General features: G+C 29.4%; 3 protein-coding genes across 4 annotated transcripts; 1 reads left to right on the forward strand and 2 right to left on the reverse strand.

The window, feature by feature from the left end:
* The first annotated feature begins 6583 nt into the window (after nt 1-6583).
* On the forward strand, nt 6584-9694 carry LOC109804835 (Aldolase-type TIM barrel family protein). Of its 2 annotated transcripts, none has more exons than XM_083067576.1 (6): nt 6584-6771; nt 6885-7097; nt 7583-7678; nt 8488-8633; nt 8952-9171; nt 9274-9694. In XM_083067576.1, exons 1-6 carry the CDS (start codon nt 6712-6714, stop codon nt 9454-9456), a joined length of 918 nt encoding a protein of 305 aa, XP_082923702.1. In that variant the 5' UTR covers nt 6584-6711; the 3' UTR covers nt 9457-9694. The 2 variants fall into 2 exon arrangements, with proteins under 2 accessions (XP_082923702.1, XP_020222298.1); XM_020366709.3 differs by having other exon boundaries at nt 6584-6749.
* Nucleotides 9695-11030: 1336 nt separating this feature from the next.
* On the reverse strand, nt 11031-13297 carry LOC109804833 (7-deoxyloganetin glucosyltransferase). Its single transcript, XM_020366708.3, has 2 exons — nt 12632-13297; nt 11031-12168 (listed from the first exon to the last, which is right to left on the reverse strand). The coding sequence occupies exons 1-2, from the start codon at nt 13158-13160 to the stop codon at nt 11237-11239; spliced, it is 1461 nt and encodes a 486-aa protein (XP_020222297.1). The 5' UTR covers nt 13161-13297; the 3' UTR covers nt 11031-11236.
* Nucleotides 13298-19848: 6551 nt separating this feature from the next.
* On the reverse strand, nt 19849-22365 carry LOC109805049 (7-deoxyloganetin glucosyltransferase). The gene is made up of 2 exons (XM_020366992.3): nt 21214-22365; nt 19849-20946 (listed from the first exon to the last, which is right to left on the reverse strand). The coding sequence occupies exons 1-2, from the start codon at nt 21719-21721 to the stop codon at nt 20015-20017; spliced, it is 1440 nt and encodes a 479-aa protein (XP_020222581.1). The 5' UTR covers nt 21722-22365; the 3' UTR covers nt 19849-20014.
* Nucleotides 22366-23483: the final 1118 nt, after the last annotated feature.

Raw genomic sequence — 23483 nt, forward strand, 5'->3', positions numbered from 1 at the left:
TACAAGTGTATGTTACTATATATTTTTTTAAAAGGTTATAGATTAATATATATAATAAGATTGCAAGGCATTATTATATTTAAGATTATTTTAAGTTGGATAACTATATAATTTCTTTTTTACATATATTGATAGTGTATGAAATTTATATTCTTAAGCGTATATTTAGTAAAGGTACTTGATCAAATAGTTAACCTAGGGGTTGGTTATTGCGTGGATGCATGACATAGTCATCTTTGTTCTACCCAAAATTGTAAAATTTAATGTTTGATTCGTAATTATGCTCGCTTCTCGTTGTGACTGACTGATTGGGTCGATATATAAGAAAATATTATTGATTCAGTAAGGTATATTGGAAATTACTCGAGAAGAATTTTGGTTTGACGTGTGACCAATTATTTCTTAATTTATAATGTCATAGATGTATGTGAACTCAATGCTTGATAGTTATACATTCAAACTAATTACTCGATCTCAACATCGAAAACATCAAATTTTGGTTTATTACCATAATACGTGACAGCCATGGAAATGATATGATAGGATTATCTTATATTCAAATTGTAATTTCCTGAATATATTTATTCAAAATAAATTTTTTTATATTAAAAGGGAATTTTTTTTAAGTAAATGTCTGTAAGGAAAATTTTGGATTAAACTGAATTTTGGTGAATCATTAAATAGACAATGATATTTAATCTAAAAAATCTTTTATAAATTATAATTTCTTGTCTAGCATTTATGGATATTATTTAATATTATTTTTAATAATAAAAGAGTAACTCATATTTAACATTTAATAGTATCTCAAATAATAATAATAATAATGTGGACATATGGACATAAATGATAGTGATTTGTGTCTTTTAATTCAATTATTCAAGATCAAAATCTTAGAAGTTATTATAAAATAGACTATATTAAAATGAAGAATATCCATCTTGTTATGCTTACAATTATTGAAAGAGATTAATTAATAAATAATTCATATTAATATTATAATTAAAAAAATATATCTTAAATAAAATTATTTGGAAAAAAATTACTTGTAAGAAACTTAAATAAAATAAAATAACAAGTATGTGTACAATGCGTATTTAGAATTTTATCCACTTTACTCACCTAATCAATTATGTTTGCATTCTTTCGAATTCACTACACGAGTTGACAATTGGTGACATATTTTGACTTTTTGACGCGCTAATTATTCATTTAAAAAACAGTAAGAAATTCTTCAACAAAATTAAAATCACGATTGAAACTTAAAAAAGAAAAAGATTTGAAACAACTTTTTTGTTGTCCATTTTGTGATTTGATAATCTGACAAAATCCACTGTAGTTCTGAAGAAAAAAAAAGGAATGGATAAGACCAATCTAGATAGGTTTGTCATTGTGTTCATGTTTGAATTGCCCAACTTCAATAATATAAAGGGGGTCATGGGAGGATGCATCTTGTTCTATTTCTTGAGATGGATGCTTCAATGACAAAAATGGAACACGTCCTAGTAAGTTGCATATAATTGCAAGAAAATGTTAATGATCCATCAACAACATCAAGCTGTAACTGAAATGGGTCAAGCTATATTAAGCCAATATTGAAATCACAGTGCATGTCGACCACCAATTGGTTATTAGCTACCTTCATCATTATCCACCCAAATCCATTATGTACCGTATCAATGAGATTATTTATTAATTAAACTTTGTCTTCATAATTATTATTGAAGCAGCCAAATTTGACATGCCACCAGCTTCCATTGTATAGACCAAATACCATCACTCCAGTTTTGTTTTGATGGCTACAAGATATTATGTTCTAAGGCCCAAAGCAAACATTAGCACTATTTAATTAAGTTTTTGTTTATTTAATCTAAATCATGATGGTCTTTCAAGTACAAAATTCCCAAGGTAGATATTTATTAGGGACAGTATCTGAAGTAAATCCACTTAGTGATTTTGAAGACCATGAATAAAAGCAAAGGGTACTTTCTGGAAAGTAGCTTTGAGAATCTGGCCGTGACAAAAAATAAACACTAGAAAATTGAGGATAAGTTCAAACTGAGCTCAATTATTCAGGACCCATTTGACTTCCAATTTGGCTTTTTCTTGCTATAATTTAAAACAAAGTCTGTCTTCAAAGGAGACACTTTTATCTGTTTTCAGAAAAAACAATAACACAGTAAAGGATTAAAATCCAAGGTAGACTGTGATATCTCTGATGCAATCACCACATCAGCAATGTCTGAAATTTTAAGCACCAAAGCACTGCTCAAACACACAAAAGTAGTTTTCTTTTTTCAATAAGAACTTGCTTAATTAATTATTTAATTGCATGTAGAAATAGTCCGTGATTCACGAATCTTTCGTAGTTCGAACAAAGATATTATTTAAACTTCGTTGTCAAAATGGATAATGATTTATTTAAGGCATGGCATGGTGTGTTGGGACTATCTTCCGACCTTTTATTTTATTTTATTTTTTGGTATTGCTGCCTGTTGTTATAAGAAAAGTATAACGCTGAAAAATTATCTGAAAATGATATATTGAAAGATAAGGAAATCGGAGGATAATATTTTTAACAATAAGCTCAATAATTATTAAAGTTGAAATGTCACTGTTAAAGAGTTTTTTTTTTTTTTTTTTTTTTAAGTTGTTTGAATTTTTTTTAAGTCCCTTCAGCATGGGTCCAAGGTGAACTTGAGGAACCCAACACTGTATGTAAAGAGCCTTGTATTATGGAAGTGGACTTGAGGGAAATGGTTATAAACTTTCAACAAAATGTTATTAAAAAAAATAACTAAAATCTTTAACAATTAATCTTAACAATCCAGTGAGATATTCCCATGTCCATTTACCCTCCTCAGAGAGCTTACCCAAACTTGAAACTTGGATTCACCTGTAGCCATCATACTCGTCAAGCCGGTTACCTCAGACTATATCATTTGTTGAACATCAGGGGTTACCATACATATACACATGTCTCTACCATATTATTCACTTTGAGACCAAGTTCTCACAGATTTACTTTTAAACATCACCTAAAATGTCTCTCAATCAATGGAGACAAGTGTGTATATAACCCATGTCTATTTTCTTGTTTAAATGATGTGAGATTTTGCTTACATCCCAATTCTAGTAAAAAATGCATTAAAATTATGTAATTGAAGCATACGCTCAGTTCAGAATATGACAAATAGTTAGGTTTTTCACTAGATTTTTAAGAACGCATTGATCATGTCATCAAATCCTTTGTTTAGTTAAACGAAAAATTTGAAGGGTTGATCCTTCCGTCGAATTCCAACAGTACTGCCTACGTGTTTGTGTGAGACTGATCAATAGTATTAGCTCCACACTAATTAGAGAACTGGGCCAACTTTCAACTTAGAAATTTGGGCCCAACCCAAAAAATATGGGATTTGGGCCCACAGTAAAGATTCATTTTGGAATTTATGAAAAAATATTCTAAAGACTCATTATATATATACCTCCTTTTATTTTTTTACATAAGTATATCTCTTTTTTTTTTTGTTTAAAAATTTAAAAATTTAAAATTTTTTTAATTTTTTTGTTTTAATTTTACACCCTAAATATTTAATTTAATATATATATTTCTTTTTTTTTACGCACCTCCTTCGCCCCTCTTTTTAGTTTTCACATGTACTCCCTTACTTTTTTTTCCACACTTTCACTTATTTTAGTAGGTAATTTTAATTCTTTTGGTTTTACATTATTCTCTTCTCCCTCCGCTTTCATTTTTCACACTATTATCTTTCCCTCTCATCTTTTAGTTTTAACATGCATCTAGGGCATAGAACTAGTTTTTAACAGTATTATAGGCGCATGTAACTTTCTCGATAATGTTAGAAGTGTTGAGCTAAATGCGCATTTTTTCTTCGAGCATTTCTCCCTATTTAAACATTTAGAAAACACAATATCAAATAATTTTAGTGTTCTAGAAAATACTTTTTGGAATATTAAAATTAGTTCTTGAAAATATTTTTCAAAACATACTCTTGGAAAATACCTTTTGGGAAAGTAAATTTAGTGTTTCAGAAAATACTTTATAAAATTATGTAAAACAACACATTTCCGAAAAATACTTTTCCAAACATTAGTTTTACTATTTTGAAAAACACTTTCTTAAATATTAAGTTTTCTATTCCAGAAAGTACTTTTCTAAAGTATGTAAAAAACATAATTCTGGAAAATGCTTTCTCGAACACTAATTTCATTATCCCAAAAAGTACTCAAAAATAGTGAAATTAGTGTTTCAGAATGTCTTTTTCATAACATTAAACTTAATGTTAAGGGTTTTAGAGATGTGAAAGAGAAGAAAGTGTTGAAAGAAAAAAATGTGGGTCTAGCTTAGTAGAAACAGTCGAGGAAACCGTATATATCTACAATGTTGTCGCGCACTAGTTCTAAGTATATATGAAAAAGTGAAAAAAGTGAGGAGAGAAGAGAGTAATGTGAAAATAAAAAAAATTAAAATTACTTACTGAAATAAGTGGAGAATCGGGGAAGACAAGAGGATGTATGCGATAACTGAGAGAAAGAAGAAAGTTGGAAGTATAAAGTTAAAAAAAATAAGATGTAAGATATTTTAGGAATTTAAAAAAAATAAAAATAAAAGGTGTACTTAAAAAAAAAAGTGTATATATCATCGGCCTATCCTAAAACTTCTCGATACAAATTGTGTTTGAGAACATATTTTTGGACAACTTTCAACTTAGCCCAGTTCTTTTCAAAGATTGAATATTGGTAAGAAGGAATGAAACACCACCAAGTCTCTTATAAAGTATTATCATCACATATATTTGTTTGTGGGTGACCAAGTAACTCGTTCATTTTATTCGATTGCAGTGGATCAAAACTATCATTGGCGAAAACTGTATACAAATCTCAACCATAAATGATATCGTAAAATTTTGTTTAAAAAATATATTTTGTTAAGATTTTTAATTACACATGTAAATATCTGTTTATGGATACAAATTAACAAGATTGTTGTTTTTCAACTTTAGGAAGATTTATATTTTATAATGTGTTTCATTAAGCATATGTTTGGAAAGATGGTAGAAACAGTCTTTCCTTAAACGCATATGTATTTTGTTTCTCTGTCTTTTTCAATACATTCATTACTTATGGTTAAATGCATTGGAAAGAGAAAAATTATATTTCATCGTCTTTCCAGATATAGCTTAAACAATTGTAAACTTGATTTTGAATAATCTTAATTTTAGTTAAATTTAAGTGATCTATACTTTAATTTTTTTCCTGAAAAAAAACTTATTAATAAAATTGAATATAATTTTTTACATAGCTACAAAAAAAAAATTACTTGTACTTAAATGTTCTTTTAAGAATAAACTTAACATTTACTTTGGTACAGCCAGACTAACAATTTTTTCAAAGTCATATTTGTGATAATGAATGGAAACTCCAATACTTCCCCAAACATGTTACAGGATTACTGATTTAGTGTATTAGAGTATCATGACCATGGAAATTGATGGGCGTACTTATAATATTGTCATAACCTTTTCTTGTTTTTAAATCAGGGAGAACTGTTTCAACCCAAACTCTGTAAAAGAGGAGGTATAAAAATCCGAAGATTTTAAGTCGTTGAGAGTGATTTGGAATTTGGATTATTCCAAATCACTCTACCTATGTAAGTTTTATATAGTGAGTTTACCCTTTTTGTACCACTCAACTACGTTATTGACTAGTACCAGTTTACCACATTCCATTCCTCTAAATATTTAAGGTAGTTGGTGGAGTTTCATTTGATTTGTGCTTCTTTAAGGTAAGATCTATCTTTTCTTGTTAGTCAAATACTTGAAAGAAATGTTAGTTGGAGGAAGTTATAATAATTTTGGTCTCTGTTCAATGAGCAACAAAAATAATAATTAGCTTTAAAAATTAAAATTGAATCCAACTTCCTGTATGAAACAAAATAAAGCTATAATATAAACTAGTTAGAATGTGACAAGTGACAAAACTAAAAATCTAGTTTATACATCTTATGCTTTTCTTGTTATATTAATTGACGGGTTCGTTAATGTTGGAGTTATTATATGGTATTTATCTGAGAGGATATTTTATAAGAGTTATTTTTATAAGGTTATTATACAAACATATTCCATAATAATGAGATATTGTTCACTTTAGAACTTAACTCTCATAATTTTACTTTTGGTCATCACTCAAAAGGTCTCTCAATTATTGAAGAATGTTTATGTTATATAAATTATTATTTTTTTATTATATTTTATCGATATGAGACTTGTTTGTATCCCAATAATTTTTCTCTCAAATAAAAAACCTAACTTTTCATGCCAACAATATCTCATAATTATAGAATATATTTATATAATAATTTTATAAAAATAACCTTATAAAATACCTCCTCGGATAGATACATATAATAACCCCAACAGTTAAAATAATAATTGTATCATATGAAGAAGAGTTCAAGTGCAACTATGATACTTATTCGCTTATGTTAAGTTGATAAGAACTAGCGAAGATATGACACGTGGTGTGGATCATTTAACCTTATAAAGCCCCACGCATGCGGATCCATTTTTGGGTAAAGGAAGTTGAAGAGGAAGATGGGTTGGAGAGGGTTATTGGGTTTTGAATATGGTATAGTTCAGGCACCATTAGGCCCAGATATCTCTTCTCCCCACCTTGTTGCTGCAGTGGCCAATGCTGGTGCTCTTGGATTTCTTAGGGCCCCTGACTGGGTATGCTAATGCTAATGCTTCAGTATGTTGCTTTTGTTCTTCAATTCATTGCTCAGTGTAAAGTGTAAATGTATGAAATTTTGGTACAAGTTTCTTGTAATCAAGTGTGAGCATTGTTTTTTGATCTTGTAACAGGAATCGCCGGATTACTTGAGGGAACTTATAAAGACGACTAGGACCTTAACTGATAAACCCTTCGGGGTTGGTGTCGTTCTAGCCTTTCCTTTTGAGGAGAATTTGAAGGTCATTCTCCATGAAAAAGTTGCAGTCTTGCAAATTTCGTGGGGCGATTGTACGAGGGAATTGGTAAATAAGGCTCATTCTGCTGGGGTCAAAGTTGTTCCTCAAGTGAGTTTTGTGCCCATTTATTAGTAGTACTAGGTTACAAAACTATAAGCAAATCCTAAGAGGCAATGATATTCTAATTTTGGTTTTGCTCCGGTAATTAAGGATTCCGTTCTTATGTGTGTGCTTAAATTAGACTACGTTCCTTTTACTTTTAAATTAAAGATAATTAAACTCCAAGTTTGTTTCAAGAAAGTGAACCTCTCAGCCTGCTCTACTCTTTTTCTTGACTTTCTGAGTTGAGATCAAAACCGTTGCAGAGTTTAGAATTCGTGATCCTTCCTCCTTATTAAGTTGCTTTCAAAACAGCAATTGCTTGATTGCTAGTAGGTAGGTTGTTTGATTTAACTACTTAGGTGATAGGCTATCCCTTTAATGAGGCATGTTGAAAGCTAATTGTAGGTTAGTGTTGTTTACCGAGATGTTATTTTCATTTTTTTGTGTCACTGGTATCTAACCTGTTACTTTTATTTGTAATCCTATTACAGGTCGGGAATATTGAAGGTGCAAAACAGGCAATTGAAGCAGGTGTCGATGGAATAATTGTACAAGGACTTGAAGCTGGTGGTCATGTCATTGGTCAGGTATGCATGCTTGTCATTTTTTTATGTATATACGTAGAACATAGGTAGCTTATCTTGGTGTTGATTCTGTTGATAAATAAGAATCGTTGATTTTCTGTATCAAATTCAAGCATAAGTGGCTAATGTCATACACAAGGCCTACAGTCACAATCGACAACAACATTGTTGTCTCCATGCCTGTCATATGACTCGTATCTGTGTTTGATACGAAAGATTCAAGTGGGACAAGTTGTACTTAGATTCGGAGACAACACTTATGCAGTAGTGGTTGCAGGGGTCGAACAAGTAGGCATTACATTCTTTTTCCTTGAGGCGCTTTACCACAAAAACATTCACGATCTTTTAGCATTCTGCCTCTCGGGTTCAATTTTATATCTGAAGATGTTGGATCATTTTGCTTGTTTTTTGAACTCTAGAAAAATCAGGAAAAGCCTTAATTTGAGGTAAAAAGCAAAATTTCATCATCAATGCTCTTCCATCAGAAAAAATGACTGCATAATTCTAAATATTCCCCCTTATACATACTGAAATTTTTTCTTGTTAGAAGTATTGTTGAAATGAGGCTTGTTCTGTCTCTTCTGTATTTACTGCCTCATGTCCTTAGTTGTTGTCAGGGGAAGACCGTCACTTATATATGCAGTGCTCTCACAAATTTTGAAAGTTCATCTTTCTATTGTCTATCATTGCTTTGTTGATCTTTTATAGCTTATGTGAATGATAGCTAATCATATTTTTTCAAATCTGAACTACACAATACTACTTTCCATTTTTGCCACTAAGATATTGCTTTCCCCTGCATTGAATTGCAGGATGGTTTAATTTCATTGGTTCCAAGGGTGGTTGATCTTGTTGGTGACAGAGAGATACCAGTTATTGCAGCTGGAGGAATTGTGGATGCTCGAGGCTATGTTGCTGCCGTAGCACTTGGTGCTCAAGGCATCTGTCTAGGCACTAGGTTTGGAAATATTACTCTCACATCAATCATATTTAAGGAAATTGTTCTCATATAGTTGCAGTAATATCTTAACATATGCGGTTTTTGTGTTCAACTTGAGAATAATTGCAGACTCCAAAGAATCCTATCATCAGGCTAATAAATTACACAATTTATTCCTCATGATGAGATTATGATTAGATTCAGTTGGTAGTGATCGGATATACGACAGTTCCCAACATTATCACCATATCCAACACTCCAACCTAATAATCTCAATTTAAATTGGACTTATTTCTGGCACTGTTATTTGTTTTCATGCAAGAATCTTGTTTGCAGGTTTTTGGCTACTGAGGAAAGCAATGCTCATCCTACATACAAAAGAAAGTTAGTTGAGCTTGAAGAAACTGCGTACACAGATGTATTTGGGAGGGCAAGATGGCCTGGTGCCCCTCATCGTGTCTTGCAAACATCTTTCTATAAGGATTGTGGATCCCTTCCAGCACATGAAAGTGAAGTCAACCAACCCATCATTGGCCATTCAACAATTAATGGCGTGGTATGGTTTCAGCAACAATGCTAGCCTTATATATATACAATGCAACTGTAGTATACTACAGACATTTGTGTTTTGACTATATATACTTTTGGCATGCAACAGGAGAAAGAGATACGACGTTATGCAGGTACTGTCCCAAACAAGACAACTACAGGAGATCTTGAGAGCATGGTGATGTTTGCTGGCGAAGGTGTTGGTCTCATCAAGGAAATTCTGCCTGCTGGTGAAGTGGTAGAGAGGCTAGTTGAAGGGGCTCAACTTATAATGCAGCAAACCTTAAAATAGATTGTCAATGCCAAGAAAGAGCAGGCTTACATTCAGTAGTGGTCGTGGAATAACAAGAAGAGTACCAGTTTCAAATCGAAGTTCATAATAAAAATTTCATTTTCACTGTAATTCATCTGGAGAAATATGTAATATTACAATATCACTGCAGGGAAAAAAAAGAAGAAAATAATCAATATGTTTAATTGCTTCACCATTATACATCACTGAAGACAAAAGAAACCAAATTTAGTTTTAACAGCTCCTCCTTAATCACTTTGTCTAAGTTCATTGTTTTCTCTCTCCCGCACCATTGCTTGATGGACTTGCTTATCCACCTCGATGTTCTCACATCAGAATCAGTGACCTATTGAGATTATTTTCTCTCAACTTGTTTGAGAGAATATATTTATATCTTAAGGATGATTATGATTTTCTTATTTTTATAAGATTATTTCATAATTTTATAATGGTGAAATATTATCCACTTTGAATTTAAAGTTTCACGGTATTTCTTTTGATAATCACTTATAAGACCTTTCAATCATTGAAGTATGCTTATGTTTTATAAATTGTTATTTCTCTTATTTTTTATCGATGTGAGATCATGTTTGTATCTTAATAATTTTTCCCTCAAACAAGGAATCTAATCTCTCATTCAATAGAATCTATCTTTGTTATCATATTATCACTTATCACTTTTTGTTATAACTTACTGGTTATTACCGAATCCAATTTGCGACTATAATACCATTGTTAGAGTTATTTTTTGGCGCTTGTTTAAGGAGATATTTATATTAAGAGGAGAGAGTTATAACTTTATTATTTTTTATAAAGTTATTTCACATATATTTTCATAATGATGAGATATTATCTGCTTTGGGTTTAAATTCTTACGGTTTTATTTTTGATTATTTCTCAAAAAATTTCTCAATTATTAAAGTATGTATAAATTATTATTTCTCGTTTTATTTTTATTAATGTGAGATATTGTTTGTATCTCGATATGTCCCATTCAAAGGAAATGGTATGAGTACTATTGTTTTTATTATTTAAACACAAAAAAATCAACACTATTGTCCAAATGAAATGTTTCAAATCAAACTTTCGGCCAAAATAAAGAAAGTTACTTTTGAGTTGAGATAGAAGCATCTATAACTAAAATTATCAATATCAATCCATATTTTCTCTCTCGCCTCAGTTATGATGATCTAATATCCTGTCCCAAACGAAGAAACCTAGAGGGAGATAATGATTAGTTAGTTTTGCGTTTTTAATTTTGACCAAATTTATGGCTTTTAAACTTATTAAATACAATCTGTCAAACAAAAATTATTAAATACAATCAATCACATTGAGACCCTACAATATTACTATATAAATTGTAATATTGTCTGCATATATTTATGTCGCTGGCGCAGCTTACATGGTTGAAATATTAATGATAATTATTAAATAGATAGTTGTAATTCCAATCATAGAAATTTTACCTACTACCTACAAGTTGTAACATGCATCCAACGTGGTAATATAAACTGAGAGTTAATTAATTACAACACTCTAATAAATTAATTAAGTCAACTAATAGAAAGTACTAACAGTAACGCTATTCATCGAATTATCCTCCATGTCAGGAATGAATCATAGTTTGAAATGCCAAGATGAAGATATTACATAACAATTCAAAGAAAAACACAAACACACTCGTAACTGGTGCATAATTTCTGTCACAATAAAGCAAATTCTAGAGGAGAAGATCAATCAATTATCATAGTAAAGCATTGTAAAACAGAAAAAGCCTTCAATCTGTTGATCTCTGATTAAGCAACACCTTAATTAATTTGTCCAAGTTCTTGTAAGAACAACCACCGGGCCTGATTTCCTTCTCTGCGCTCTTTTTAAGCTCCATGATCTTTTGTCTCATCTTCTTTCCCTTCTCTCCCACCATCAATTCATTGACCCGCTCCTCCACCTCATTTCTCTTCACATTGGTATCAATTTCAATCCCAACTTCCCACTCATTGCAAATATATCTACAGTTTGTTGGCTGATCTGCAAAAAATGGCCAACACAACATTGGCACTCCAGCACAAACACTTTCAGTGGTTGAGTTCCATCCACAATGAGTCAAGAACCCACCAACTGAAGGATGGTTCAGCACTTGTTCTTGTGGACACCAACTTGCTATTAGGCTTCTGTCTCTTGTTTCATTCACAAACTCAGATGACAAAATCACGGATCCACCAATGACAAGGTCAGGCCTAATGATCCACAGAAAAGGTTTCTTGCTATTGGCCAAACCCCAAGCAAACTCCAAGAGTTGATCTGGAGACATAATTGTGATGCTGCCAAAGTTCACATAAACAACGGATCCGGGTTCCTGGGATTCAAGCCACTCAAGACACTTGGGATCTTCCTTCCAAAGATTGGAACCTAAAGATGCCAAGTGTGGACTTTGATCTAAAAATGAAGGGAAAGGTCCAACGGCATAAAGAGAAGGGAACACAGAGGAGAGCGCATTCAGTGCATCCCTCTCAAGTTCATCAAAAGTATTGAAAACAACAGCAGAGGCTCTGGGAATTCGGTTAGCTACTTCAATGAAATATTCAAGCATGAAATCATTTGGATCTGTTATCCTTATATAGCTAGGGAGGTCCTTAAGGCGAAAATTTTGTAAACCTGGAATACAATCTACTTTGGTGTCCAAATATCCATTTGTCAGATAACTCTTATCTGCATATCATAATTACAAAAGTCAATAGCTGTGACAGATCCATACATCAACACATACACAACATAATGCATATGGGGTTAAATGTATTTTAGGTCTCTCAGAACTTGGACAAAAATAGTTTTTGGCCCTACATTTTAAAAATTGTGATTATGATCATTGTGTTTTCTCAAATGTGGGTGAATTTTGCCTTGGTTAAGTTAAAAAGAAGTATAGGGGCGAAATCCATCACATTCCAAAAAACTCGAGAACCAAACCCATGTTTTTAAATATAGGGACTAAAATTCTATTTAAAGACATGTCCTTTAAAAATATAGAACTTTTTCAAATAGAAATTTTTTGAAAAGTACTATAACCTTGTATCCAGACTAAAACTAATTGTGATCGAGTCTAAATGGAACTTAAAACTCATTTTCCCTTGCATATACATACTATACCAAATGGAGGAAGAATTCAAATCGGTACCTTTAAAGGGTAGGATTCCTCTATCAAACAGAGTAGTAAAGTGAATAAAAGACGAGAATGCACCAGCACCAACTGGGGAAAAGAAAAGTAAAGGGAGTGAAAACTCTTGAGCAGCTTGTATGGGAAAGCTCATGAAACAATCAGTAACTAGGCAAGTAACTGGGGGGATGAGACCAGCAATGGCAGAGTGGCTAAGCCTAGTAAGAAGGTTGCAAAAGGGTTGGAGGAAGTTCTTTCTGAAAGAGTCACAAAGTGTGGGTATGTCTTGGCTAACATCTCCATTAGCATCATCATCCAAGGGAGGAAGGCCATCTGGGATGGTTTCAAACCGAAAATCTGGTAGGCCATCAAGGGCATTGGGACCCCTTGTTTTGAGGTAGCGTTTGTGGTTGTACTCAGTGTGGACAAAGGTTATGTGAAAGCCTCTGAGATGAAGCACCTTCGCTAGTTTGAACAATGGGTTGATATGGCCTTGAAGTGGAAATGGAGTGAACACAGCGTGTGGTTTTCTTTCTGCAATGTTGCTCATCTTCCAATTTCTTTTTCTTTTTCTGTGAAGATGAAGGGAAAGACAAGTACCAGCCTCTACCTCATGTCAATAAATATAGCACAATGAATGAAGATCATTGTTTCAAAAATATTGTTCTATTACCACACATATGGGAGAGGAAGATAAGTGCTATTATTTTATTTGAATCTTTTGTGTCATCTAAATTATTAAAAGTTAATCATTTATATGCATGTTTTTACACCGGTAGATATGTTAATAATGTTATGTTATTTGTTTATTTAATTAAATTAAAATAAAAAAGTTACTATTAATATATATTGTTGATTGTTAGCGTAAAATGATTTTATTCAACGAGGTGGTATGTGCGAAGTTGCCTTATTTGGAATTGGAAGTCATTACTTCTGTCCACAAAAACTCTTGCTCTGATTTTTCATTTGTAAAGCGAAACTCTTATCTCTGATTTGTCATTTGTGAAGTGACAGCCAAAGCTTTACGAACATAAATATAAACCGGATATAGACACGCACAATGCGAGGATAAAAAATAAATTATTTAAATTAAAAAAATATTATTTTATTAGTTATATATATAAATTATATATATAAATTTTTTTAATTATATAATATAAGTCTGTTATTGATTTTTTTTTACAAGTAATAGGGTTTATAAAGAAAAAGTATTATTATAAATATTTTTGATATTTATATTTATATAATATTTCATCCTTTATTTTTTTTTTAAGATTCAAATTCAAAAATATAAGACTCAAGTAAATAATCTTTTAAAAAGTTCATAATTAAAGGTAATAAATCCAAATAAATATTTTTTATAACTAAATTATAAAATAATTTATTTTAATATTTTATAAATTAATAAATTGATAATAAAGAATATACATATATTAATATGTAACTCCTTATATACAAATACAATTGTTGAGAGATTTGTCAAAAAAAATTATTGTTTAAAATTAATATTAATCAAATTTATTATTTTTCTTATTAATGAACAAAAATATAAATTAATAATAATTATTAGGTTTCAGTAAAAACGATTCTTTTGATAGTGGTTTATAATTAACATTAATATTAATTATTATAATTTCTTTTTTGAAATGGAGAATTTAATCAAATTAAATTTATTAAATAATAAATTAATGATCGAATATTTTAATCTACAATTAATATCAATTAATATTGTTTCATTTTTATTTGTAATTAAAAATGTTTTGTTTGTAACTGAAAACTTAACAAAATTTAATCTCTTAATTAATAAAATTATTAATTCATATATAGTTTTGATGAAATAAATATTTTTATGTTATTCATAATTAATAATAATTGCACAATATTTTTTTTTATTTTTATTTTTTATAATGAACACTTTAATTAAATTTAATCTCTTAATTATTAATATTATTTATATAATTACTAATTTATTAATTAAATACAATTTCAAACTATTTTTTACTCAATACAAATATAGAAGGACAATAAAAATGATATTATAGAAAGTGTTATATAAATAATATATCATTGTCACTTTCAATTTCTATTAAAATTAAAATAAATAAATAAATCATATTGGTTTATTGGCAATGAATATGTAAGTAAAGATTCAATTCAACATTAATAATTTATTTTTCCTTCATTTTCATGCAAAATAAATTGAGAATAGTAAAAAGAAGATGAAAAAAGTAGTATCTTCTATTTCTAACAAAGGTTATCATGTGAGATGAAAATTAAAAAAAAGGAAATAAATTAGATAAAATATAAATATGTAATATAGAGGGTTGGAGAGAAAAAAAAGGAAGAAAACTTTCATTTCTAACAAAGATTACCATGTGAAATGAAAAATAAACAAAGAGGGTAAGAGATAAATTAGATAGACCGTGTGTGTATGTGAGTATATATATATATATATATATATATATGAAAAATAAACAAAGATGGTGAGAGATAAATTAGATAGAATGTAAATATATAATATAAAAGGTATAGGAGAAAAAAAAAGAGTAGTACCTTTCATTTCTGACAAAGATTGTTATTTGAAATGAAAATTAAACAAAAAGAAAAAATATAGATTAGATAGAACATAAATATATAATACAAAGGGTAGAGGGAAAAAAAGGAAAAGAAAAAAGTAGTACCTTTTTGATAATGATGAAATAAAAATTAGACAATAGAGAATTGAGAGTTAAATTAAATAGAATGCAAAGAGATATAATATATAGAAAGTAAAGAAAAAATGTGATAAAAGATAAAAATTTAAAGAATTAGTTTAAAAAATTTGCTAACATAGAATGTAGCTCAATTTTTATATTATAAATTGTCATGTACATAAATATGTTGACATGATAATATATAAAATTAATTTTATAATAACGTGTCAATGTAATAGAATGTAACTTAACTTTTATATTATAATAATAAAGATTGTTATGTGGGATGAAAATTAAATAAAAAAGATAAGAGACACATTAGATAGAATATAAACATATAATATAAAAGGTAGAAGAGAAAAAAAAAAGAGAGAAAAAATGTAGTATTTTATGATGATGAAATAAAAATTAGACAATAAAAAAATAAAATTTAAATTAAATAAAATGTAAAGAAATATAATATATAGAAAGTAAAAAGAAAATATGACAAATATATATATTTAAAAATTAATTTACAAAATTTACAAACATAAAATATAACTCAGTTTTTATATTATAAATTGTCACATAAATAAATATATACCAATATAATAATATATAAAATTAATTTTATAATATCGTATAGATGTAAAAGAATAATATAATATAACTTAACTTTTATATTATAATAATAAATATATTTTAAAAATTAACTGCATTAGAATATCTCTAATGGAAGGGGCTTACTGTATTGCTTAAGAATAAGTAAAGGTGCTTAAAAAAACTGCCATTAACAGAAGTAATTTTCACAACGCAGACATAAGAGGAAAATTTACTATTTTATATACAAAAAATGAAAAAAAAAATCCAAAAGGCAAACCTTATGTTAGATAAGTGTAAAGGAAACTCCAAGCGTGTGGTTCAGCGGTAGGGGTTGATCCACGCTTAAGCAAGGTCAGGGGTTCGAATCCTGCCTTGTATATGCAGCCGCGTTAAATCTTGGGGCTAACTATCTCTTTATACAATAACTAATGGTGAATAGTGTATGAAACGTAACGTAATGAAAATAAAAAGTGGTTAGACGGTACTCAGGTAGGATTAATTATTATGACCATGTGATCTGCATTACTGTTATTCAATAAGGCGTTACATTCGAAGCTGTTTCATTAATTGTTTTTAATAATGATAACGACAACATTAAAATTATAATAAAGTTTTTAGTTAGAGAGATAAATATAGAATCTCTTATACACATTGACATTGACAAAGATAAAAATTGCAACATAAGATGAACATTAAAATTAAAATTTAGAATATTTAAATTAGAAAAAAATGAACATGAGAAAAAGAAAAAGAAAATATAAAGAACGAAATAAGAAAGAGAATTGTGAAAATTACCTTAAATTTTAATAGCAAAAATTACATCACCAAATTAACTGATGGTGAAGGTTGTAACTATCAAATATTATATTGATTGTGATCCTAACAACCAACACTTATATGAGAAACGTAGAGAGATGGAGAAGGGTTGATACATTAGCAAAAATATTCATGTGGCAACATTTGAGATTAGTTTTATAACGATGTGCTAACGTAATAACTCATAGTTTATGTGTTGCATAGGCAAAAAATATATATACTATATTTTAAAGAGATTAAAATTATGTTAAATTATTATATTTAATAAATATTAAAAAAAATAACAAGTGTATAATAATTATATGTAGGATACTAAATATGTTTGTGACAAATTAGGAAAAAGAATTTCACAAAACATTGAATTTTGCTGTTATTTTAGTTTTTTGTGTCCAACATGTCACTAAAAAATAAATGTGTTATGTTTTTGTTTTTAAATTTTTACTACATTAATTTTGAAATTCAAGTAAATTATAAGATGATAATTGAAATTAAAGATATTAAAAAAATAAACAAAGCTATAAGAGAAAAAAAAAATAATGAACATACAATGCTAAAAATAATATCCTGAAATTTAATTAGTAGTCAGATAATACATATTAATTCTCATTTTATAAGTATGTAATTATCTTTCTAGATCAACGTGTAGACAATTAAAATAAAAATATAAAATTACATAATCCCTATAATATATGGGAATCTAGGTGTATTTGATTGAGATTTTGAAAGATTATTTTAGTATGAAAAGGTCTTATAAATTTTAATGAATTTTAAAAGACTTTAAATGAATATTATGACTTTTAAGATTTTTTTTAAAAGACTTTTCAAACATTAATTTTAATCAAGACTTTATGGTTCATATTTTAATGGATTTTAACAAATTTTGATGAATTTATATCATACGATTTTAAAGAATTTTATGAATTTTATAGAAAAATATGGATTTGTAAAACACATTAAATACTACAAGAATTTTATAGGAAAATATGAATTTTATAATATATGGGGGATCCAGGTATATTGGATTGAGATTTCGGAAGATTATTTTAGTATGAAAAGGTCTTATGAATTTTAAAAGACTTTAAATGAATATCGTGACTTTTAAGTTTTTTTTAAAAGACTTTGCAAACATGAATTTTAATCAAGACTTTATAGTTCATATTTTAATGGATTTTAACATATTTTGATGAATTTATTTCATACAATTTTAAAGAATTTTATGAATTTTATAGGAAAATATGGATTTGTAAAACACATTAAATGCTACAAGAATTAATAAAAAAATAGAACATAAATAATAAAGAAAAGTAAAATCAACATTATCTTTTGACAAATAACTATTTATATCTTTTGTCAAATAATTAACTATAATTAATGCCCTCCTAAGTAGTATTTCTCCACATATCTAAAGTTATATTAATCCTCCATGCATTTACATGTTCTCTTTCATGCTATTGAGTTTGAATAATATGTTTAAAGTTATGGTCTTCATTAATTGATAATATTAAAGATGAAAATTCATCTAATATGTTAGATATTATTTCAAACTTGACAACAATATTAATAGTTCCAATGCCAATAGAAAGGATATTTAGAACTTTGACATGATTGTTGGTAGTAATTGAATTAGAACTCCCTTCACACTCAGATCTACTTCTCTTTTGACAACTTGATTTTTCAATGGGGACCTTCAAACTTAAAAGGGGAGTACATAGTGGACTACATTCTTAAGGTAGTGAAGGTTAATAGAATGGTTCATAGTTATCTGGTTGATAAATTATACATCAATATTGATAAATAAAAATGTAACCAAAATATATTGATAGATAAAAATGATAGGAAAAAATAGAGTTGGAAAGAAGAACAAATAAATGGGAGAGATGAACAAAAAGAAAGAAAATAGTCTCTATTGGATTCTTATGTAGAGGTGAGTTGGGTAGAATATTTAGAAGTAAAAAGTTGTAAATAGAAGACAAAATTGTAATAAAGTTGACATGTTTGTGACCAAGGTGCGGCTGTCACAGTTTTCGGTTCAACAAAGAAGTAGTGACCAATGAAGATTTGGAAAATTTAGAAGTAAGCAAAGACGGATGCGAAGGAGTGATTGTCGTTTTAGCTTCGACAGAGAAGCCACAACTGGTGAAGATTTTGGAGGATTTGGGGGATGAACATGGAGATGGTGGGTAGGTGGTGAGAGATGATAAAGGTGATGAAGTGTAGTCGTTGCAATTAGAAGAGTTATGAATATGCTTGATGGGAGACCTTATTGAAAAAATTAATCCAAATATTTAGATTTTGTGGCTATGGAGATATAGAGTATGTTACTATAAAGTTATAATAGTATAAGAAAGACATTATACGATTGACACATAAACATTTTTACTTATATGACATAACAATATGTTAGATATATTTTAAATTGACATGTCGAGGTAATTCAGAATAATTCGATTTTTATATTATAAATAAAATAGATAGATTATGTAAGAATATTGAGAGAGGAATATATTCAAAATCATATATAAAGTAAATAATTATTTAAAATATATTAAATCAGTATATATATATCTTTTATATTGAAAATATAATAATAACATCAAATATAACACTAAATCACTTAACTACGGCCTAAAAAAATCACTTGAAATTATAATATTTTAGCTATCAATCACATTTTTTTCCCAATATATACTTTAATTTATGCAATATAAGATAAAACAGAAAATTATAAAATATTATACTACCTAATGTTAAAAGATATCGAATGATTCGATGATAGTTTTGCTATAAAATCACTTTTATTGAAGTGTATGTTAAGACTTTTGTTGTTACAAGGGTACAAATTGACTTCAACAGAATTGTCTTGAATAGATGATAGTTATGATATTTAAAAAAGAAATTCTATAAAAGAGGGAGAGAAAATATATATAAATATAATATTATAAGAAGAGAAATAAAGGAAAAAGAGGCATTCAACATAAGGAAAAAGGAAAATGCAAATTGATACGAATTCGTCTTATACGAATTACATATAACTAATCACCCATGATTTTAGCTAATTAACAAAGTTTTTATATACCAATTTTAAATCAATTATATCAAGTAAAAACATTCGTAAAAAAATATTTCGTACCATTTAGAAATTGGGAATGATGGAATCTCCAAAGTTCGTTGTTGATTACTAGCAATTATTATAAGCTAATGAGAAGTTATACACTTCCAATATTTGTCCCTCCAAGAAAGGAAGAACTACAGTCAGCAGAAGCCACAAGAGAAGAAGATCAACATAACTATGCTGCGAAGAAGATTAACATATCTAGTTTTGTTTAAGCAACACCTCCTTAATTACTCTGTCCAAGTTCTTGTATGAAGAACCACCAGGCTTGGTTTTCTCCTCTCCCTTCTTCTTCAACTCCATGGCCTTTTCTCGCATCTTCTTTCCCTTCTCCCCCTCCATCAACTCATTGACCAACCTCTCCACCTCCTCTCTCTTCACATTGCTATCAATTTCAATCCCAATTTCCCACTCATTGCAAATATATCTACAGTTTGTTGGCTGATCTGCAAAGAATGGCCAACACAACATTGGCACTCCAGCACAAACACTTTCGGTGGTTGAGTTCCATCCACAATGAGTCAAGAATCCACCAATTGAAGGATGGTTCAACACTTGCTCTTGTGGGCACCAACTTGCTATTAGGCTTCTGTCTCTTGTTTCATTCACAAACTCAGATGACAAAATCACGGATCCACCAATGACAAGGTCAGGCCTAGTGATCCACATAAAGGGTTTCTTGCTATTGGCCAAACCCCAAGCAAACTCCAAGAGTTGTTCTGCAGACATAACTGTGATGCTGCCAAAGTTCACATAAACCACGGATCTAGGTTCCTTGGATTCAAGCCATTCAAGACACTCAGTATCTTCTTTCCAAAGATTGGAACCTAAAGATGCCAAGTGGTTATGTGGACTTCGATTTAACAATAAAGAGAAAGGACCGATCGTGTAAAGAGAAGGGAACATAGAGGATAGAACATTGATTACATCACCCTCGAGTTCTTCCAAAGTATTAAAAACAATAGTGGAGTTTTTATGAACTCTAACTGTAAGTTCAATTAAAAATTGTAACATCACATCATTTAGATTCGTTGTCCATATGAAGTCAGGCAAGTCCTTTAGCCGAAAGTTCTGTAATCCAGGAATCCAATCTACTTTGAATTCCAAATACCCATTTGTCAGATAACTCTCATCTGCACATCACAAACACAAGCACATAACTTAAAACTCCATGTATGAATTAATATTAACACATAAATATATACATACATATTTGGCACTTGTAATATATAACATAAACTTCTCTATAAAATTTATAAAAATAAAATAAAATAAGAAGGTAAAATAAATTAACTTTCTCTTATAATTTAAGACAAGAATATTTACTTAACTTTTATAAAATATAATTTCTTTAAAATTCTTTTAAAATAAAACAAGTAAAAACACAATTTAATTGATACCTTTGAGTGGAATGAGACCTTTTTGAACGAGAAGGGGAATGTTGATGAAAGCTAAGAATGAAGAGGCACAAGCAGGCCAACAGAGAAGGTTTGGAACTCCAAGTTCTTCAGCAGCTTGTATAGTAAAGAACATGCTACAATCAGAGACTAAGCAAGTAACTGGGGGAGCAGTTGCAGAATGGTTAAGCCTATGAAGAAGGTTGCGAAAGGGTTGGAGGAAGTTCTTTCTGATAGAGTCAGAAAGAGAGGGTATGTGTTGAGTAACATCACCATCATCATCATTCAGTCCATCTGGAATGGCCTCAAATTTAAAGTCTGGTAGGCCATCAAGGGCATCAGGACCCCTTGATTTGAGCAAGCGGTTATAGTTGTACTCAGTGTGTACAAAGGTTATGTGGAAGCCTCTTAGATGAAGCAGCTTCGCTAGTTTTAACAAAGGTTTGACATGGCCTTGTGCTGGATATGGAGTCAACACAGCGTGTGGCTTTCTCTCTGCAGTGTAACTCATCTTTATGTTTATGTGAAGATGATGTTAGAGACAACACCACGGATAATCCTTTGTTTCACGTCAACAAATATACATAGCTCACTCAATGAAGAAGATTTTAGTCTCAAAAATACTTTTCTCACAACACACATGGACCAGTGAATATAAAAATTGTGAGGTCAGTGTTAAATGCAATTGTCTATTAATAATTTCTTAAAATTAGAAATTAAAGAGTACATGTAAAAAAGTATATTCTAATAATAAGAAACGATAGTAGCTCTAGCTAGCATTTCAAACAAAATAAAGCATGTTACGTTTTAACTCCTGGCCGGTCCTGAAAGATATCGTTTGCCACATTCCAAGAGAGTTTTGGTTGTTTACCTACGAGCATGGTGAACCGAACTGCTTCAAGATTTTTGGCTCTTTCTTTCGGATGCCAACCACCCAACACAAACAAATAGACATACTAACTAATACCAAAATACAATAACTACATATACAAATTAAATTTCAAAAGTATTCTTAGTGAAAATCCTTTTGAATATAAATGAAAATGATAAATAAAACAAAAAAAATATTATATTTGATTATTTTATATATATATTATCTTATCCATTAATAATGATACGAGGATATGATTTCTATTGAATATATGTGTAATTAAGATCTTACATTATTAGGATGCATGTAAGTTAAATTCTTATATTTGCTTATAGTTATACTTCACTACTTCTGGCAATTTTAAAAAAAAAGTATTAAGATTTTCAATATTATAGTAATACTTATTAGAACTTACAACCCCGTACACAGTTGTGTGACATGTTATAAAACTAGGGATGATTTAGGTGATGAAATCCTCATTTTTAATCGATTTTGGTCTGCGAAATAGTCAAAATAATTTTTTGGAAAACATGAGAATTTTTATTGAAATGGGCTGATTTGCAGCCCAAAATTTAGATTTTCTTTTTAAAATAAATATTTTAAATTCAAGAGAATTTTTTTCCCCATTTTTAAGTATTAAAATATGAGAAAGAAAAATAATATTTTTAAAAAATAAAATAAATACATTGATAAACAACATAAAAAATTTTAAATAAAAATTTAAAGTCTTAAGATATAAATATTCACACATTATAACAAACAGAATCTTAAATTTTAATAGTTCAATATTTTAAAAGCTAAAATATATTAATTATAAATTAAAATCTTAATATCCTAAAAGTAAATATTATTAAGTCTTAATATTAAATGGATTAGTCTCCAAGTTCCGCAAATTTAACAGGCGAAAACAGCAAGCTTCACATATTGGAGAAAAAAAAAATCATTAGGATGATACAAATTCTAAAGTTACAAGCTTGTATCAGCACAGGTTGCGGACTAAACGGGAATTTTTTACCAAAATAATATTTTTTAAAAGTAAAATTACAAGATTAACAACTGTGCAGGTTTATTTACCACACTAGAACCATTTACTGTGCATGCTCAGAATTCGGTTCCCGGGGAACCGAATTCTGAGTTGTTTTAATATATATATATATTTTTCGTGTTTGTGGGGAATTTTGGACAGATGTTGGAAGTGGAACGGCCCGTTCCGAAAGCAGAACGGGCCGTTCTGCTTAAAGCCACAGAGTCATTTTTTTGAAATTAAAACGGGTCAAGAACGGGCCGTTCCAGAATCAAGAATTAACGGAAAAATTGACCCATGAAACGGCCCGTCTTAAAGAATTTTTTTAGTTATATTTTTTAACCTGGAACGGGCCGTTCTTGTTTTAGAACAACCCGT

Source organism: Cajanus cajan, chromosome 1, assembly GCF_000230855.2.
Source record: "Cajanus cajan strain Asha chromosome 1, NIPB_CcT2T_4, whole genome shotgun sequence".
Classification (NCBI taxonomy): domain Eukaryota; kingdom Viridiplantae; phylum Streptophyta; class Magnoliopsida; order Fabales; family Fabaceae; genus Cajanus; species Cajanus cajan.